This window comes from Oryctolagus cuniculus, chromosome 11, assembly GCF_964237555.1.
Source record: "Oryctolagus cuniculus chromosome 11, mOryCun1.1, whole genome shotgun sequence".
NCBI lineage: Eukaryota > Metazoa > Chordata > Mammalia > Lagomorpha > Leporidae > Oryctolagus > Oryctolagus cuniculus.
The window spans coordinates 26,390,162-26,408,784 of NC_091442.1; the positions used below are offsets into that span (position 1 = coordinate 26,390,162).

Genomic DNA, 18,623 nt, shown 5'->3' on the forward strand with positions numbered 1-18,623 from the left:
CCCTGCACCCCATGGGAGACCAGGAAAAGCACCTGGATCCTGGCTCCTGCCATCGGATCAGCGCGGTGCGCCGGCCGCGGCGGCCATTGGAGGGTGAACCAACGGCAAAAGGAGGACCTTTCTCTCTGTCTCTCTCTCTCACTGTCCACTCTGCCTGTCAAAAATAAATAAATAAATAAATAAATATTTTAAAAAGATACAATCAGAGTATAAAACATCTTATATGCATTTTATACCATAAAAGGATTGGTATTTAGACTATATAGAGAATATCTATAATTCAGTAAGAAAGTGACAAATGACCCAGTAGGAAATAGGAAAACAAAATTTATAGTAGCAAAACAGGTAAACACCTTCTTTAGTAGGTTGATAGAAATTCAGAAACATGATACTCCCTTCAAGATAATGCCTCTAAAGGAGAATTCTCAGTGTACTTTTTAAAAAAGATTTATTTATTTGAAAGACAGAGTTACAGAGAGAGGCAGAGGCACATAGAGAGAAAGACAGAGAGAGAGAGAGAGGTCTTCCATCTGCTGGTTCACTCCCCAGATGGCTGCAATGGCTGGAACTCTGCTGATCTGAAGCCAGGAGCCCGGAGCTTCTCCAGGTCTCCCACATGGGTGCAGGGGCCCAAGGATGTGGACCATCTTCCACTGCTTCCCCAGGCCAGAACAGAGAGTGAGCTGGGAAGTGGAGCAGCTGGGTCTCGAACCGGCACTGCAGATGGCTGCTTTACCCACTACATTACAGCGCCAGCCCCGGGGACCGTGTTTTACATATTACAAAATTCCCATTTGGATCCCTATTTTTGTATTTGGACAGCAATTATAAAGTACTACATAAATGCATAAAAGTGGCTTAGGTGAGAATAATAGTTCATAAATTTTCTTTGCTTAAACACTGAAGATGTGAGTTAGCTTTTAAGTGTGCCATTTGACTATTGCTCTCCTTTCTACCCAAAGCCTTTAAAAGATTAAAATATTTGAAATAAACAATGTCATGGTTTTGTCTGCCTGCTCCTATGTGTTTCAGATCATTGCCTAAAATCAAAATGAATCCCAAGTTTTATGTGCTTGTTATCCCTTGATGGGATGCCCTGGTGGGTAGATTAAAATACACTGGGGGTTGCCAGTGGCACGAAGGAGAGGCGCAGTGGGCTTGCCCTTTCCTTCCCGTCTTATGTGGCCCAGGACTTCCTACCCCTCGAGGATCAGACGCAGGGAACGTGCGGCGTGGTGTTCAGGGATGCTGTTCTCAAAGCTAATCCGCGGCCGCTGCAGCCGGCGCGAGAGGCACCCGAGCCTGCGCGGGCTGCACTTCAGTGCTCCTGGCCTAAGGCTATGCAGAGCCCAATAAAGGCTGCGGCGCAGAGCCACCAGCCCAGACCTCGGCGGCCGCCTGGCACCCAGTCATGAAGCTCATTCTCCCTATCTTTGCCAGTCTCATGCTGCAGTACCAAGTGAACACAGGTAATGTGGACTCCTGCAGTGCGGAGGGCTTGTTGCAAGGAAGCAGAACCGTGGCTGCCCACGTGAGGGGAACGCAGAGACGCTGACAGAGGAGACGCTCAGAGAGGGTGGACGAGCTCACCCCTTGTACAAGTCACATGCCATCCCCGGTGCACCCCCGTTAGCCCCCACCCTCAGGCTGTGTCCATGGAGATCCCCAGGAAGCCACAGGGAAACAGAGTTTTTTGTGCACTCAGACTATCCGACATACAATGCTAGCTTCCCGCCTCGAGTGTATCAGAAGCCTCAGACTCAGCGCAGGACTCTCATTTGAGCTCTGTTCCTTTTTTTGCTTAGTTTTGTTTTTGTTTTTAAGGTTATTTACCTATTTATTTAAGAGGTAGAGTTATAGACAGAGAGGCAGAGACAGAGAGAGCGGTCTTCCATCTGCTGGTTCACTCCCCAACTGGCTGCAACAGCCAGAGCTGCACCCATCCGAAGCAGGAGCCAGGAGCTTCTTCTGGGTCTCCCATGCAGGTGCAGGGGCTCAAGGGCTTGGGCCATCTTCTACTGCTTTCCCAGGCCATAGCAGAGAGCTGGATCGGAAGTGGAGCAGCCGGGACTCGAACCGGCGCCCATATGGAATGCTGACACTGCAGGCGGCAGCTTTATCTGCCATGCCACAGCCCCAGCCCCCCTGATGCTCTTGTGAATTCCTTCCTGGGGTAGTTTTTCTGACAGACTTTACCCGCAATGGAATTTCCTAAAGTCAGCAGGGTGAGACGCTCCGTGCAGGTCTAAGTGCGACACTGGAGGTCCTAAAAGCAAATCTCTGGCACTCCTAGTCTTTCACCCATGTGTCCTCAGATTTTTGAAGTTAATTGAAGAAGCCAGACGAAGGCAGGGGTTTGTCTGGGATCGCAGAGGTGTACAAGGACGCTCGTGGGCTGCCCAGGTGCGGTCACCAACGTCCCCAGACCCTGCACCCTACTCGTGAGAGTTCAGTAGTTTCCCGCTTCTGGTATTCACCTCCCTCCAGCGGTTCCACTGTCACATCTGGTTATCTGTGGTGCAATGGTTTTCTCCTTTCTTTGTGCAGAGTTTCTTGTCTTGAAAAAATGCTCAATGGGCTTTGGGAGATGCAGAAACCAGTGCGCTGCAGACGAAAAAGAGGTACAGAAATGCAAGAAGAAAAAATGTTGTCTTGACCCCAAAGTGGTCCAGTTTATAAAAAGCTACCTGAAAAATCAAATACCCCACGTCCTTGGCGACGACGTCCCAGAAATGCTGAAAATTGACAGAGATTTTGCCAAGATAAAAACACGATACGTTTTTCCTCTTCCCACAAGAAATAACAGCCTCCCTTCTGCCGGTACCAAATCTGTCATCACCCCAAAGGCCACCCCCATGAATCCAGAACCTGTCACGTCTGCTGCTGTTTCTAGCAAGAGTGACACCAAAGGCCGCGTAGCATCTGCCACTGCCTCCCCACCCCCAGCACCGCCACCACCGTGAACACGGCCGAGGCCGCCACGGACACAGCTGGACCTGGAGGAAGCAGACGAGCACAGATGCAGGCCCCTCCCTCACAACGCCGAGTCCCCCTCGATTTTCACTGTCTGTAAAATGAGACATGCTTCTTCTGTCATCAGCGATTCAATAAATACTGCTTAAGCACCTACAGTTTATGGAATGTTATTCTCACGAGAGCCTCACGGAGGAGAGAGAGCGCTAAGAGGGCCAGAAGTTCCCAGTTAGGGGGCTCAGCGGAGGGCAAGCACCAGCAGTGGTGCTGGTGGCGTTGAGTTTGGCCTAGGCATGAGCATCTGCGGTGCTCACCCGGCATCCCTTGCCTGAGGCAGCAGGCAGGAAAGCATCAGGAGATGGGTCTTCCTTTCTTGTAGCCTATGGGAGAGAGACCTATGTGGAAAATAGGGCCGGCGCCGCGGCTCACTAGGCTAATCCTCCGCCTTGCGGCGCCGGCACACCGGGTTCTAGTCCCAGTCGGGGTGCCGGATTCTGTCCTGGTTGCCCCTCTTCCAGGCCAGCTCCCTGCTGTGGCCAGGGAGTGCAGTGGAGGATGGCCCAGGTCCTTGGGCCCTGCACCCCATGGGAGACCAGGAGAAGCACTTGGCTCCTGCCATCGGATCAGCATGGTGCCCCGGCTGCGGCGGCCATTGGAGGGTGAACCAACGGCAAAGGAAGACCTTTCTCTCTGTCTCTCTCTCACTGTCCACTCTGCCTGTCAAAAAAAAAAAAAAAAAAAAAAGAATGTGGCAAAACCAAAAAATAATTTTAATAATATATTTTATGCAATGCAACATATACAAACCATTATCCCATCAGCATGTAACCAATGCCAAAATTATTGATGAGATATTTTACCTTTAGGATACAGCGTTTACGTGTCATGTGTGCATTATACTTCCAGAACACTTCAGTTCCTGCTGACCACAGTCCACGTGCTCAGCACGCACATACGGCTTGAGGATGTCGTGTGATACTGGACAGCCCAGGGCAAGTGAGTTTTGGGGACACCGTAGCTGTAGACCTGTCGGGCAGAAGGGCTGATACTAATCCAGAAAAGACAGCCTTCCTGCTGAAAGGTGTGGCATAGAATTTACGAGTACAGAAATCCAGGTCTGGTTTCCGGAAATAGTATCCTGATTCTGTCCTTTTCAACTGTGTGGCTTTGAATGAGCCATTTATCCAGTTTACTCATTCATAAAATGGAGGCATAAACATCATATTTTATCCCAGAATTCATCAATCTCAGATCATTCTTCCTTTGTAGCTTAAAATACAATGGCATGCCAGGTTTTTGCACAATGTTACTGAGGTATAATTTATTGATAGAGCTGCACATTTCATGTGTTCAACCGGGTGAGAGCCTACACAACCACCTATAAGGCCATCACCACAATCCGGTTAATGGAGTCATCACCTCCCAAAAGTTCACTTGCTTTTGTTTTCTGTTTTGGGGGAGGAGGGGGTTGTTTGTTTTTAGTGTTTACCTGAGATCTACCCTCTTAACAAATGTTGAATTACATGAGAGCATATTATTAACTACAGGCCACTCTGTAGAGCAGGTTACAAAAACTTACTCATCTGGTGTAACTGAAATTTCACACCCATTTCCCCTGGTAACCAAGACTGTATTCCGTATATCGATGCATTTCACTGCTGAAAACACCCCCTGGAAGCAGACGTGCTGTGACTGGGCCTTTTCACTAGATCTCACACCCACCAGCTTCATCCATGCTGTCACAAGCGACGGGATCTCCGTTTTTACGGTCACTAGCTTTCCACTGTGTATAAACATAGGCTATCCATTTGTTATGTCTTCTGTCAACAAGCAGTTTGCACCCACACCCTGGCTAAGTGACTATGCTGTGAAGGACATGGGTGACACCGTGCCTGCATCTCCGTTGGGTATATACCACGAGTGGGATTGCTGGATCATAGCCTAGCTCCGTTTCTGTTTTTTCAGTCTTACAGAATGGCTGTACTAATTATGGTCCCGCCCACAGGATGCAAGAATTCCCTTTCCTCCACATTTTTGCTGTTGCTTTCTTTTTTATGATTTATTTATTTATTTGAAAGGCAGAGTTGTGCTCGCTTCAGCAGCACATATACTAAAAGGCAGAGTTACAGAGAAGCAGAGAGAGAAAGAGAGAGAGAGAGACAGGTCTTCTATCTGCTGGTTCACTTCCCAAATGGCCGCAATAGCCAGAGCTGGGCCAATCCGAAGCCAGGAGCCAGGAGTGTCGCTCCCCGTCTTCGTGGGGGAACGACACTAAACCCTGCCTAGGCTTCATATCCGAGTCACGGCACCATTATGTCGCTCCCCCTCTTCGTGGAGGAACGACACAGGACCCTGCGCTGTTCTTTCAGTCTGCTCGGCCCTCCCCAGGTTTGCTGCTGGTTCTTCCCGGGTTGGCTACTATCCCTTCCACCTCCGTGGAAGGGCAGTTCCCCCTGGCCGCATTCCCCACTTCCGCAGGGGAGCGGCACACCGCCGGCCGGCTTTCTTCGGGGGCTGCACGGGTTCCCTTAGATGTTCCCCATAGATGTTTCTGGTGCATGCCGTTTCTCTCCTCCTTTATAGTCCTCCTCTGCCAATCCCAACTCGGCTGCCCACACGCCGAGTACGCTGCTCTCCTCCAATCAGGAGCAAGTCCTACAGTTTATTAGTTGAACTGGAGGCAGCTGTGCGGAAGCTGTTTACTTCTCTCCCAGCGCCATATTGTGGGAGAGCAGATGCATAGAATAAGTCCTAATTCGAGTAACTTAGTCTAGTCCGGATTGCTCCCCACAGATCCCCCTTTCCTTTTATTTTTTAGCGTTGATACGCGCCTGTCTTCGGTGTCCCGCAGCACACACTCTGCTCTACTTGCTAGAGTTGCCACAGGCTCTTACAAGTCCTATCAGGCAAACCGAATCCGGGTCCTCTCTTCGCCATGTTGTGAGGAGGTTTTTAGGCGCTGATGCGTGCCTGTGTTCGGTGCCCTGCAGCGCATGCTCTGCTCTGCCTGCAGGGGACTTACAAAACCTATCAGGCAAACCGAATCCAAGCCTTCTCATTGCCGTATTGTGGGGGAGACTTATTAGTGTTGGTTCGTGCCTATCTTCGGTGACCTGCAGCTCATACTCTGGTCGAGCTGCTTGCTGGCGCTTACCGCCTTAAATCAGGCAGACCGAATCCAAGCCTCCTAATTGTTGCATTGTGGGGAAGCTTTACTGATGTTAATTCGTGCCTGTCTTCGGTGACCTGCGGCGCATAAGCTGCTAGCTGCCCGCAGGTGCTCATCGCCTCACTTGATTAGGCAGACCGAATCCAAGCCTTCTAATTGGCATGTTGAGGGGAGGCCTTATTTTTCTCTATTTCTCTATCTCCGGGCATTTCTATTTCTCCCATTTTACTTCTGTCTGCCAACATTCCTATTTCTCTTTTACTTCTAAACTTCTGTTTCTCTTATCCCCGCAGCTTTCCGGCACCTCGCCCTGCCGGCAGCTTCACGGCTCCGCGCAGCTTCCCGGCGCCTCGCCCCGAGACTGCTTCTCGGCGGCTTCCCGGCTCTGAGCCGCTTCAGCCCGCGCTTCCTCCGATCTGCGCAGCTTCCCGGCTTTGCGCGGCTTCCCAGCGCCTCGCCTCGCGGCAGCTTCACGGCTCTGCGCGGCTTCCCGGCGCCTCGCCCCGCCGGCGGGTTCCCGGCTCTGCGCGCACGCTCCGCGGTCTCCACGCACTTCGCGCCCGCACCACGGCCTCGCGCGCCAGCCCCACGTTCTCTATCTATTCACGCCCCGTGCTCTCTCTGCACGCGGCGGCTTCCGCGAATGTTTCCGCCACCACCGGCATTCAGTCCAAGTTCCCCGGACTAACCTGGCGAATTTCAACCTGGCGGCCCACGTCTCTGCCTCTGGTTCCAGATCTTCGCCTCTTGCTCCCCGGGGTGACTTGAAGAATTCCAAGGTGGCTTATATCTCCGCCTCGGCCTGCACTCGCGGCTTCATCCTCCCTAATATTTTTCTCTACCCGGTATGTTTCCTTAAGTTTTCTTCCAACAATATTCCTCTCATTTCTCCTGGCTTCTCCCCACAGTCCGTATCCGAGTCCAAGCCTCCTCCAGGTTTCACTTTCACTTTCAATCTCCTAGCTTCCCCGCCATAGTCCGCATCCGAGTCTATGAAAGCTTTCACTTTCGCTTTCAACCTTAGAGATTTCTCCCAGCTTCCCCCCGTAGTCCGTATCCGAGTCTATGCCTAGGCTTTCAACAGCTTCCTCCGGCACCCTTTTCGTCCGGCTTTTCCCTAGGCTGTTTGCTAGTCTCTCTCTCCGGTATTTTCCCAGTTCTTCCCGTTTCTTCCCTCCTAAGTTTCCTATCCGTCCTAAGTTTCCTAACCGAGCTAGGTTTCCTATCCGTCCTAGGTTTTCTATCCGAGTCACGGCACCATTATGTCGCTCCCCGTCTTCGTGGGGGAACGACACTAAACCCTGCCTAGGCTTCATATCCGAGTCACGGCACCATTATGTCGCTCCCCGTCTTCGTGGGGGAACGACACTAAACCCTGCCTAGGCTTCATATCCGAGTCACGGCACCATTATGTCGCTCCCCCTCTTCGTGGAGGAACGACACAGGACCCTGCGCTGTTCTTTCAGTCTGCTCGGCCCTCCCCGGGTTTGCTGCTGGTTCTTCCCGGGTTGGCTACTATCCCTTCCACCTCCGTGGAAGGGCAGTTCCCCCTGGCCGCATTCCCCACTTCCGCAGGGGAGCGGCACACCGCCGGCCGGCTTTCTTCGGGGGCTGCACGGGTTCCCTTAGATGTTCCCCATAGATGTTTCTGGTGCATGCCGTTTCTCTCCTCCTTTATAGTCCTCCTCTGCCAATCCCAACTCGGCTGCCCACACGCCGAGTACGCTGCTCTCCTCCAATCAGGAGCAAGTCCTACAGTTTATTAGTTGAACTGGAGGCAGCTGTGCGGAAGCTGTTTACTTCTCTCCCAGCGCCATATTGTGGGAGAGCAGATGCATAGAATAAGTCCTAATTCGAGTAACTTAGTCTAGTCCGGATTGCTCCCCACAAGGAGCTTCTTCCAGGTCTCCCACGTGAATGCAGGGGCCCAAGGACTTGGGCCATCTTCTACTGCTTTTCCAGGCCATAGCAGAGAGCTGGATCAGAAGAGGAGCAGCTGGGACTAGAACCAGCACCCATGTGGGATGCCAGCGCTGCAGGCGGTGGCTTTGCCCACTACACCACAGTGCTGGCCCCTTGGATTTTAATGATAGCTGTTCTAACAGAGGTGAAGTGACATTGTGGTTCTAGTTTGCGTTTCCCTGGTGGTGGTGGTTCTGAGCATCTCTTCACATTCCTATTGGCCATTTGCGTGTCTTCTTTTAAGAAATCTCTCTTCGGGTCCTTTGCCCATTTTTTAATTGGAATATTTGGCTTTTTTACTATTGAGTTGGACTAGTTCTTTATAGATTTTGGATACAAACTTACGCAAATGTTTCCTCCCATTCTGTGGGTCGCCTGCTGCTCCACCGACTGCCTCCTTTCCTATTCAGATGTAATCCCATTTGCTTACTTTTGCTTTTGATGTCATTTCCAAAATAATTCCTCAGGCCAATGTCGTGGGGTTCTTCCCCTTCATTTTCTTCTAGCGATTTCATAATTTTAAGTCTCAGTAGTCAGTGATCCATCTGAGCTATGTTCTTGGCACCTCTGTCAAGGGACAAATGACTGCAGAGCCGGGCACTTTGCACAGCAGTTGGGGTGCCATTCGGGACACCCACGTTCCATGCTGCAGTAACGGGGTTCAAGTCCCAACTCCCCTCTCTGCTCCAGCTTCCTGTTAATGCACAACCCGGAGGGAGAAGGTGGTGGTTCAAGAACTAGAGTCCCTGCCACTCGCCTGTGTGAGAGACCTGGACTGGGTTCCAGTGTCCCCGCGCTGGCCTGACCCAGCCCCACCTGGTGTGGGTATTTCAGCAGTGAGCCAGCAGACAGAATCCCCCAGCCTCTTCAAACAAATAAAAATTAGCTACTTAATAATTTCTAAAATTGGCCATATACGCGTGGACTTATTCCTGGGCTCTCCAGTCGGCCCCATTGGTCTAGGTCTGTTTTTATGCAGGGATGTGTTTTCAGACTAGGGCATTCTGTGAGCGTTCACTCAGTTCAGACCGTCGCTCCAATCTACTGGCCCTAAGAGTAGAGGTTTCTAATTGCTCGGCCCTGGCTCGCTGCCTACCTTTTGATCTCATTTGAAGTCCAGTAAAAGTTGGAGCTCCGGGTAAGCGACACAGGGAGAGCCGTCCCGTCCGCCTCACTGCGCTCCCCCAGGCGTGTTCCCAGCCTCCGGGCGTGAAGTTCTTGCCTCCGGCCTTTACCTCTCGCTTCTTCCTGGTTTCAGTGACCTCAAGTAACCAGGAATCTCCTATAGTGGAGTGAGAATGCTAGAAGGGAAGAGAGAGAAATAAAAGCATCTCTCTCTCTCTCTTTCTCTCTCTCTCTCACACACACACACAGTATTTTTGTGTGTGATTGTTAACTTCAGATTATTTCAATCAGTATTTATTTATTTATTTGATAGAGTTAGACAGTGAGAGAGAAAGAGAGACAGAGAGAAAGGTCTTCTTTCCGTTGGTTCACCCCCCAAATGGCCATTAAGGCTGGAGCTACTCCGATCCAAAGCCAGGAGCCAGGTGCTTCCTCCTGGTCTCCCGTGCAGGTGCAGGTGCCCAAGGACTTGGGCCATCCTCCACTGCTTTCCTGGGCCACAGCAGAGAGCTGGACTGGAAGAGGAGCAACTGGGACTAGACCCCGGCGCCCATATGGGATGCCGGTGCCACAGGCGGAGGATTAACCAAGTGAGCCATGGCACTGTTCCCCACAAATAAATAAATATTAAGGGGGGGGCAGCGCCGCGGCTCACTAGGCTAATCCTCTGCCTGTGGCACCGGCACCCTGGGTTCTAGTCCCGGTTGGGGCGCTGGATTCTGTCCCACATGGTAGACCAGGAGGAAGCACCTGGCTCCTGGCTTCAGATCGGCACAGCACACCAGCTGTAGCGGCCATTTTGGGGGTGCACCAACGAAAGGAAGACCTTTCTCTCTGTCTCTCTCACTGTCCAACTCTGCCTGTCAAGAGAGAGAGAAGTGTCAAGACAGAGTCATCAGCGTGTAGCTGGCATTTAAAGCCATGGTACCTGAAGCCCACTGGCTATCAGATCAAAGTGTAGGCATCAGAAATGAAGACAGGCGGAGGATTAACCTCCTGTGCCATGGTGCCGGCCCACACACACATCCTTTTTTAAAGGAAGCAAAATGTTTAAATCTATTGGAGGAGGAAGCAAGATAGAGGGGACAGGTGTTAGAGTGGCAAAATTGTTTAAGTTGCCACCTGCAACCTGCAGCGCCGGCATGCCATGCAGGTGCTGGTTCAAGTCCCAGCTGCTCCACTTCCGATCCAGCTCCCAGAAGCAGCAGAGGATGCCCAGTGCTTGGGTCCCTGCACCCACGTGGGAGACCTGGATGAAGATCCTGGTTCGAGACTTCAGCCTGACCCAGCGCCAGCCATTGCGGCCATCTGAGGAGTGAACCAATAAGTTCTCTCTCTCTCTCTCTCTCTCTCTCTCTCTCTCTCTCTCTCTCTCCCTCTCTCTCTCTCTGTTACTGCCTTTCAAAATAATTAAACCTTAAGGGGGAAAAAAAAGGCAAGAAATGGAAGACTATACACTCTGTTTGCAGAATAAAATACCGAAGGCAAGAGTAAAATAACATGTTAGAAATTCGGGTGAGAGTGACCTTGGGGGAGGGGGAAGAAAGGCTTGTAAGGGGTCACCAGGGGGCTCCTGGATATCAGCAGGAGTCCTTGCTGATCAAGGGTCCACCCGCTCCTCCACATTCCACCCACTTCTAGGTTGTGTTCTACGTAGGTAAAGATAAAGAACGCTGCACCAATACTTAAACAAACTTAAACAAACAAACAAAAGAATGCTAATGTCAGTAATGGACACAAGGGCCAGTAAAAACCCTGCCATGCTTTGGTCTAAGTTAGTGATGTGTTTACTTTTAAAGTGCTTTCTTTACCTCTATCCATTGAGAATGCCCGGAAACATTGATCAGTCTAGTGGCAAGGATTCCCCTGTCACCTTCACTGTGACCTCTAAATGTAACTTCCCAAAATCTCACTGAGGAGCTTGCCGGGGCCGGCACTGTGGTATGGCAGGGAAAGCTGCCGCCTGCAATGCCGGCATCCCAGAGGGACATCAGTTCGAGTCCAGGCTGCTGCACTTCTGATCCCAGTGCCCTGCTAATGGCCCGTGGGAGACCCGGAAGAAGCTACTGGCTTTGACCTGGCCCAACCCTGGCTATTGCAGCCATCTGGAGAATGGACCAGTGAATGGAAGATCTTTCTCTCTCTGTTCCCCCCTCTCTGTAACTATGACTTTCAAATAAATAAACAAACCTTTATAAAGAAGAAGAAGGAGGAAGAGGAGGAGGAGAAGTTGCTGATTCTGAGCACGAAGCAAATACACAAACAGACCTGGATTATTTAATCACACTGTAAAAAAGCACCTGTCCAAGACTACTGGGCTCATGTCAAAAGAAGCAGTAAACGTGAAGAGGATTTCTTTTGACAAAGACAGAAACGTAGCCTCAGTGAGAAGAAAGAGGTGTAGGTGTTCGGCCTAGCAGCTAAGACACCAATGAAAAGACTCCCAGCCTGGGGCCAGCGCTGTGGCAGAGCAGGTAAAGCAAATGCCTGCAGTGCTGGCATCCCACATGGGCGCTGGTTCGGGTCCTGGCTGCCAGAAAACAGTCTCAAAGACGGGTGCTGCAAGCCGACACCCTCTTGGTCCTGCCGCTCCACCCTCCCATTGGCTTAGAACACAGGTGCTCAGTCACTCAAGGCAGGTTGCTGTCTAGCAGATATGCCGATCTGCTCTGACTGCTGCAGGTGACAGAGAAGTCTCCCTGTGGTTGGCTGTCCAGGGCCTGGCATCAGGCGGCACCCATAAAGGCAGCAGATCCAGGCACATGATACCCGGGACCCAGACGCCACCAGGCTGCCAATGGCTCCCCAGGCCACACTGTCAGCCATGAAGCTCCCGCTCCTGGTCTTTGTGGCCCTTGGACTTCTGGCCCAGGTGGACCCAGGTAAACCGGATGGGGAGGGCAAAGCTGGGGGCCGGGAACACTGGCGGATGGGGCAGCTGTTGTGACCGCTAGGCCAGGTTGGCAGGACGTAGGGCTCACCCCGTGGAATTCCAGTCTCAGTCAGGGGCCTTCCAACATCCACCAATGACCTCAATATCCCCCACCCAGCCGCCACCTCAAACAACCTTGACCAAAAACGTGCTCCCTGTTCTAAAACGAGAGTCAGCTTCAACCTGATGCACGACATGTTTCCTTCACTGTGTGAGAACCCCTTAATCTGCGCTCTGGAGACACTGAGGGGTCTCTCTCCCCATCATTTGCATCCTTGGAGATGGTGAGCATGGAGGGAAGAGATCTGGGGTCCTGTCCCCATGTCCAACCCGGGGCCACCACAGAGGACTAGGGGAGCAGACCTCTTGGAGGGCAGCTCCACACAGGGTGGGAACAGGGTGCTCAGCTCGCGCTCTGGGAGACAAGGGCACGCCGAGCCAGGGCGGGAGACGCAGGAGGGCAGTGGCTGCGAAGGCCCCGGAAGGAAGAGTGTGCTTGGAGGAGCCGCAAACACCAAAGGCAGACACAGAGCCCAGGCCATGGCCCTGGGCATCGCAACCTTCGCTTTCCCTTTCACGCTGTCGGAGAGGGACTTGACCTCACATCTACAGCTCCAGGTGGCCTGCAGGCAAGGCAGGGAGGCCAGGGAAGAGGAGGCTGTGGGGCAAGAACAGCCACAACTCCCCCTTGCAGGTGCTCAGTCTCCCTGACAGGGCAGACCCGGCTCCCCGCTCCCGGCTTCCTCGCACATCCCCTTCTGGTGGATTCACAGACACCAGCATTCTGCTGGCGGGAAGAAAGAGCTGCTCGGTGCCCAGGGGCCGTGGGGGCAGGGAGAGATCCGTCTCCTCCTCCCTGTCTCAGCCCCGCCGCCCCCGGCCCCGCCCCCCGCGGCGGTAAGCCGACCCCGCCCCCCGCGGTAAGCCGACCTCTGAGGACAGAAAGGCAAATTTTGCCGTGTGGCCCCGACCCCTGGGCCGCGCCTCTGCTGCTTCCAAGCTTGACTTCTCTGCCTTTTCCTCCCCCACGTAGCCAGCAGAGGCGGGACGAGATGCGGGCAGAGCTTCCCAGGACACCGCAGGCCGCACTCCGGCCGGCAGGAGCTGGGGCTGTGCCTGTGTGACCAGCGCCGGCAGTGCTGTGCCGCCAGAGAACTTCTGGCAGCGCCTCTCCTGCTACCACCACAGTTCCCTGACTCCAAGTCCTTGTGAAGAACCCCGCCCCACAAAAAAAAGCCACAGCAAGAAGCAGCAGGCAACAACACCTGCATCACACGGCTGTCACCTGCACCGACATGACCACTGAGCCCCAAACGCCCTCTCCATCGCTCTCCCCCACCTCTTCACCATCCTGTAACCGCCACCACCACGCCACTCACTTTCAGGTGTCTGTCGCTTTGGGTCCCCCAAAGAGCAGATGCCTAGGCAGAATTGGACCTGGAGTGCTCTGCAGTGTTTCTGCAGAACATCTGGGATGGCCAATCGGGGAAGCAGCAAAAGGCAGGGCGGGCTTCCGGGGGCAAGGGTGGCCCAGGTGCTACAAGGGAGAGGCGGACAGGAGGAGGATCGGAGAGGGGGAACCCGAGCCAGCTGAGCTACGCGTCTCAGCCAGGTGGATGGTGGAGCCCCAGGCCAGACCGGTCCTCAAGGCAAGGCAGGGACAGTTGGTCTCCGACATTCCGCTGGGCGGCGCCAGCGAGGCACGGTCTCTGGAGAGCACAGGGTGAATGCTACCTCGGATGCGCAAGTCTGGGGGCTGGAGGCTGGCGGCCAGCGGCCTCCGGCTCGCAGCAGCTGCTCGTGAAGGGCGATCCGAGCAGGGCACCCCCATGGCCACAGCAGGATGGGAGGAGAGAGGAGCAGGACGTGCGGGCTTGGCCGGTGGTGAGGGGGGGGGGAGGGAGGAGGAGTTCACTTACACACACGGTGCCTAGGCCCGTGTTAGCGCTGCTGCAGAGGCAAACGTGCCCATCTAGAGTGGAAAACCCGCACCATCCTCCTGGAAACAGGGCGGACATGCGTACAAAGCCAGAACTTCAACGGGTACAACTCAGCCAGCACTATGTCTGCTGTGTACCCACGGTTAAGCTGTCCAAGAGAAGCCAAGAGTTGCGGTCAATACAGTGTTATTTAAAGCCATGGGTGTGTGGCCGTTCTGCGTAGCGGTAAAGACGCCGTGTGGGCACCCGCAGCCCGGATCTGGGCGCCGGGGCTCCAGTCCCAGCTCCACTCCCAGTGGCAGCTTCCTGCCAAGGTGCACCCTGGAGGCGGTGCTGAGAGCTTAAGTGGCTGGGTTGCTGCTACCCACGTGGGAGACCGATCGAGTCCCTGGCTCCTGGCTTCAGTCTGGCCCAGGCCTGGTTGCTGTGGGCATTTGAGGAGTGAACCAGCAGATAAGAGAACTCTCTCCCTTTCTCTCTCTCACTCTCTCTCCCCTTCTGCCTTTCAAATAAATAAAATTAAGAGGAAAATGGAAAAAAATGAAATAATATATTATACACTAATAACATGTATAATTATGCAAAGTGGAAATGCTTATAGAATAATAACGTTATGCAAAAATCTCATTTATGCTGTGGTTCCCATTATGTCAAAATTACCTCTTCATACTATACAATAAAACTCTTGAAAACTGTGACTTTTCTGTTTGATTGGAGAGAGAACAATGCAATAAATGGCTTCTTACAGTTTGAGGACCATCAGTTTTGTATAACGTTTGTATGTCAAGCACCAACTTCCGCCTGAGAAGAAAAAAAAAAAAAAAAAAAAAAACTTGGGCCTGGGTACCTGACAGCAGTTCCCCGCCTCACATCACAGCTCAGCGGTAATTCCGGATGCCAGAAATGGGCAGTGTGCAAACAAAAGACTGAAAGATCGCATGCATTCAGGGGAGGCAGTAAGAAAGTATTTCCTAAAAACAGTGATAAAGGTAGAACTCAACCACGAACAACTTGATTAGATGGAATAAAAGATTAAGCTCCTGAATGTCCAAAGACATCATTTTGGAATGCATCCAGGCTGGTGCAGTGCTTGTATTAATAGCTCATTCCTTTGTACTTGGGAGTCCTAGTCCACCGTGTGGACACACAATTTATTTATTCATTGGTTGATTGATGGGCTTTTGAGCTGTTTCCTCGTTGCGGTTTTTACAAACAAAGCTTCTACACACATTCAGGCACAAGCTTTTGTGTGAACTTGTGCCTGCGTCTCTTTTGGTAGGTACCTGGGACTGGCCTGGCTGGATCGCGGGGTAGGTGAAGGCTTAGCTCGCTCAGAAGACACCGAAGCATGTTCCAATATGATAAGGAAAATAATGTACATGAATACAGGTATGGGCAGATGGACAGATGGGTGCCACAGCAGGTGTAATAAACCGCTAAGAGTAGAATCTGTGTGGTGGGAGGAAATGGTCACCATAAAATTCTTTCAACTTTGCTGTCTGTTTGAAACTTGTCGTAAGAAAATGTTGAGGAAATTAACCTGTGTTGAATTAAGGTGTTGATGCGCCAACCATTTAGATTCCTTGCTCAGAATATCTTTTTCTTTCAAGTGAAAGGAGTTAAAAGATCTCCTACAGGGGCCTGCATTGTGGCGTAATGGATTAATGCCTGTGACTTTGGCATCCTGTATGAACACCGGTTCAAATCCCGGCTGCTCCACTTCCAATCCAGCTCTCTGCTAACACACCTGGGAAAGCAGCAGAGGATGGCCCAGGTGCTTGGGCTCCTGCACCCATGTGGGAGACCCGGAAGAAGCTCCTGGCTCCATGCTTCAGCCTGACCCAGCCCCAGCTGTTGGAACTATCTGGGGAGTGAACCAGCAAATGGACGACTCTCTGTCTCTCTCTCTGTAACTCTTTCAAAAATAAATAGTTTTTTAAAATAAAAATAAACTGTAAAGCTCCCTTGTGGCACTGCCTCCAGACTTTGCCCCTCAAGACTTCACCTCATATGAAGATGCCACGGCTGATAAAAAAAAAAAAAAAAGCCCACGGAGGAGGAGGGGACGCTGGTGGGGGTCGCTCTTCTGATAGCCTCCAGACAGAAGCCGTCCACCAGCTGGCTTTCAGTCACCCCCGCACCCCATCCTTGGTGCCGTTCTTACTCAGAATCTAAGGAGCATCCAACTCGCAACCTCTTAAAAAAAAAAAAAAAGAAGAAGTGTCCTTCCTGATATATTTAGCAAAAACCTGGGTCTAATTTTAGCACTCCCAACCATTTCAGCATGCCAGTAACTAATTTTTAAAATCTGGCATGAATGTGGAAGAGCTGAGTTCATTAGAGCATGGAAAAGCAGAAGAGATTGTCCAGCAAATGGGGCCCTGTTCCCTCAGCACCATCATTTATCAGTTAAGCAACATGATGGAAGAAATGAAAGATATTGTGACATTTCTCCACACTCGTGCCCTTGATCTTCAAGCAGCGTCTCCTAAGGCTGTGAAATACAACATAGAGGTTCGCTCATTTTAATAGCATCCAATAGTAGAAGTGCCAGCTAAAGACGCCTTGAACTGCTGCTTCAAATCAAAACACTTTCAGGTGTAAGGAATATAGACTCAACGTGTTGGACTCCAGAGAGTAGGAAACACAATTTTCAAGCCCAGTACAAAATTTAAAGTGGGGCTCCTGGTTCAAAAATTATCAAGAATTTCAAAATGGCTACAGAAGGGTATAAAATTAAGCGGAGAGTTCTTCTGAGTTCAGGGAGCTGTGCGATTGCACAGGTCACTGACACACGAGCCACTCCTGGCTCTCACGGCTCACAACAGACAGATATGTGCTGCATAATGATTCAGTCCATGGTGGGCCATTTGTCCAACAGTGGCCCCTTAAAACTGTAATGGCGCCGAAAACTTCCTATCACCCAGCAACGCCATAGCCCCCGTGATAGAACAGGGCAAAGTGGAAGTCACCTGTTCATGGGACACCAGTGCTGCCAGTCTACACAAGTGTTGCACAGGCAGTGGTCTGCAGAACAGAACACGCGATAGTCATGATGAACGACTGTATGACTGGTTTGTGCGTTTACTATGATGCGTTACAGTCTACTCCTTCTACTTAATAAAAAAATAGAGTTTACCGTAGAACATTCTGCTGCAGCAGCAGCGTCTCACCCCTCGGAGTTCCTACTCCTCTTGCTTGCACCCAAAGGCCACGTCAAGTGATTGGCCTGCAGCACCTGGGTCTGTGCGGGTGCACCCAGGTCCATGTGGAATTGCACTCTTGTGTGCATTTCTCAACACATATCTCCGTCACTAAGCAACTCGCGGCTGTGATCATTTTTACTGAAGTGACAAAACATGAGAACAAGCTGCAGTAGAAGCTGTGAGGGTGGTGAGAATTGCTCATTTCTTCACGCGACTGTCGACATGCGGCCTGAGCCAGCCGTCAGTGGAGCACGCGGGACCGCTTAGGAGCTCTCTTTATTTCCCATTGCTGAGCTGCCCTGACCTTGCTGAACAGAACCTAGGGCAGTCCCGGAACAGGTGCACCGTGGTGGTTGAAGAGACCACGGAATTTAATGGTCGTGCAGCACCAACGCTGTGATCCATCCAAGTGTACTGACAGGAGTCATGCTGGGAGTGCATGCGTCTTCTTTGGAGTGCGCGTCTGAGGGAGTGCGATGCTGCCGAGGCAGCTGCATCACAGAAGAAAATCCTTAGGCTACGGACGGTCAAGGTTCCCGGGGAACTCTTGGATCATCCAGCTGGAAGGGCAGAGACAGTCTGCAAGGACAACTCGTCACAGCCCACACGACCCCATTAGAACCTGGGTCCCTTCCTCCAGGGGTCATAGGGCTGCCTTTCCTGTCGGAAGTCACTTCACAACAAGTGTGGAAACACTGAATTAAAACATGGCTTGCTTTGGTGCAAAATACGAGGGCTTTGGTGGATTTAAAAATTCATTTGTATCAGAATAAAGTTATCTTTTAATCCCACTTTCCGTGAATGTTTTGAGTTCACTGTCAGGTAACACGTCCTGGTTTTACACAACTACAAGGACAAATCAACACCCGAAGTGCACTGCTTGCGACGCCGGCATCCTAGTTGAGTCCCAGCTGCTCCACGTCCAATCCAGCTGCCTGCTGGTGCACCTGGGAAGCCAGCCCGTGATGGCCCAGGTGCGCGGGCCCCTGCCACCCTGGGAGATCTGGATGGAGCTTCGGGCTCCTGGCTTTGGCCTGGCCCAGCCCCACCTGTTGCATCTATTTGGGGAGTAAACCAGCAGATGAAAGATATGTCTCTTCTCTCTGTCACTCTACCTTTCAAATAAATAAATAAGTCTTTTTAAAAATTAAAAAAAAAAAACACACATCACTCACAATACCAAAATCCAGTGGGAAAGAGCCCTCACTCCCTCCAGAGTGCAAACAGAAGCCCAAACGCTGGGCCCCAAGAGCTGTGATTGGCTCAGCTTAGGTCTTGGGCCCCTCTTTGAACCAATCCGTGGTTGGGGAGTAGAA

The 18,623-nt window shown here is 51.8% G+C and overlaps 1 protein-coding gene across 1 annotated transcript; it reads left to right on the top strand.

Moving 5' to 3' along the window:
* The first annotated feature begins 1,333 nt into the window (after positions 1–1,333).
* On the top strand, positions 1,334–3,131 carry DEFB129 (defensin beta 129). The gene is made up of 2 exons (XM_008256170.3): positions 1,334–1,469; positions 2,548–3,131. The coding sequence occupies exons 1-2, from the start codon at positions 1,412–1,414 to the stop codon at positions 2,961–2,963; spliced, it is 474 nt and encodes a 157-aa protein (XP_008254392.2). The 5' UTR covers positions 1,334–1,411; the 3' UTR covers positions 2,964–3,131.
* The last annotated feature ends 15,492 nt before the right edge of the window (positions 3,132–18,623 follow it).

What these genes read in the sequence shown, in the direction of transcription:
- DEFB129 (XM_008256170.3), top strand. Translation starts at nt 1,412, where the DNA reads ATGAAGCTCATTCTCCCTATCTTTGCCAGTCTCATGCTGCAGTACCAA. An exon ending in GCAGTACCAAGTGAACACAG is followed by an intron (nt 1,470 to 2,547) that starts GTAATGTGGACT and finishes TTCTTTGTGCAG; the next exon opens with AGTTTCTTGTCTTGAAAAAA.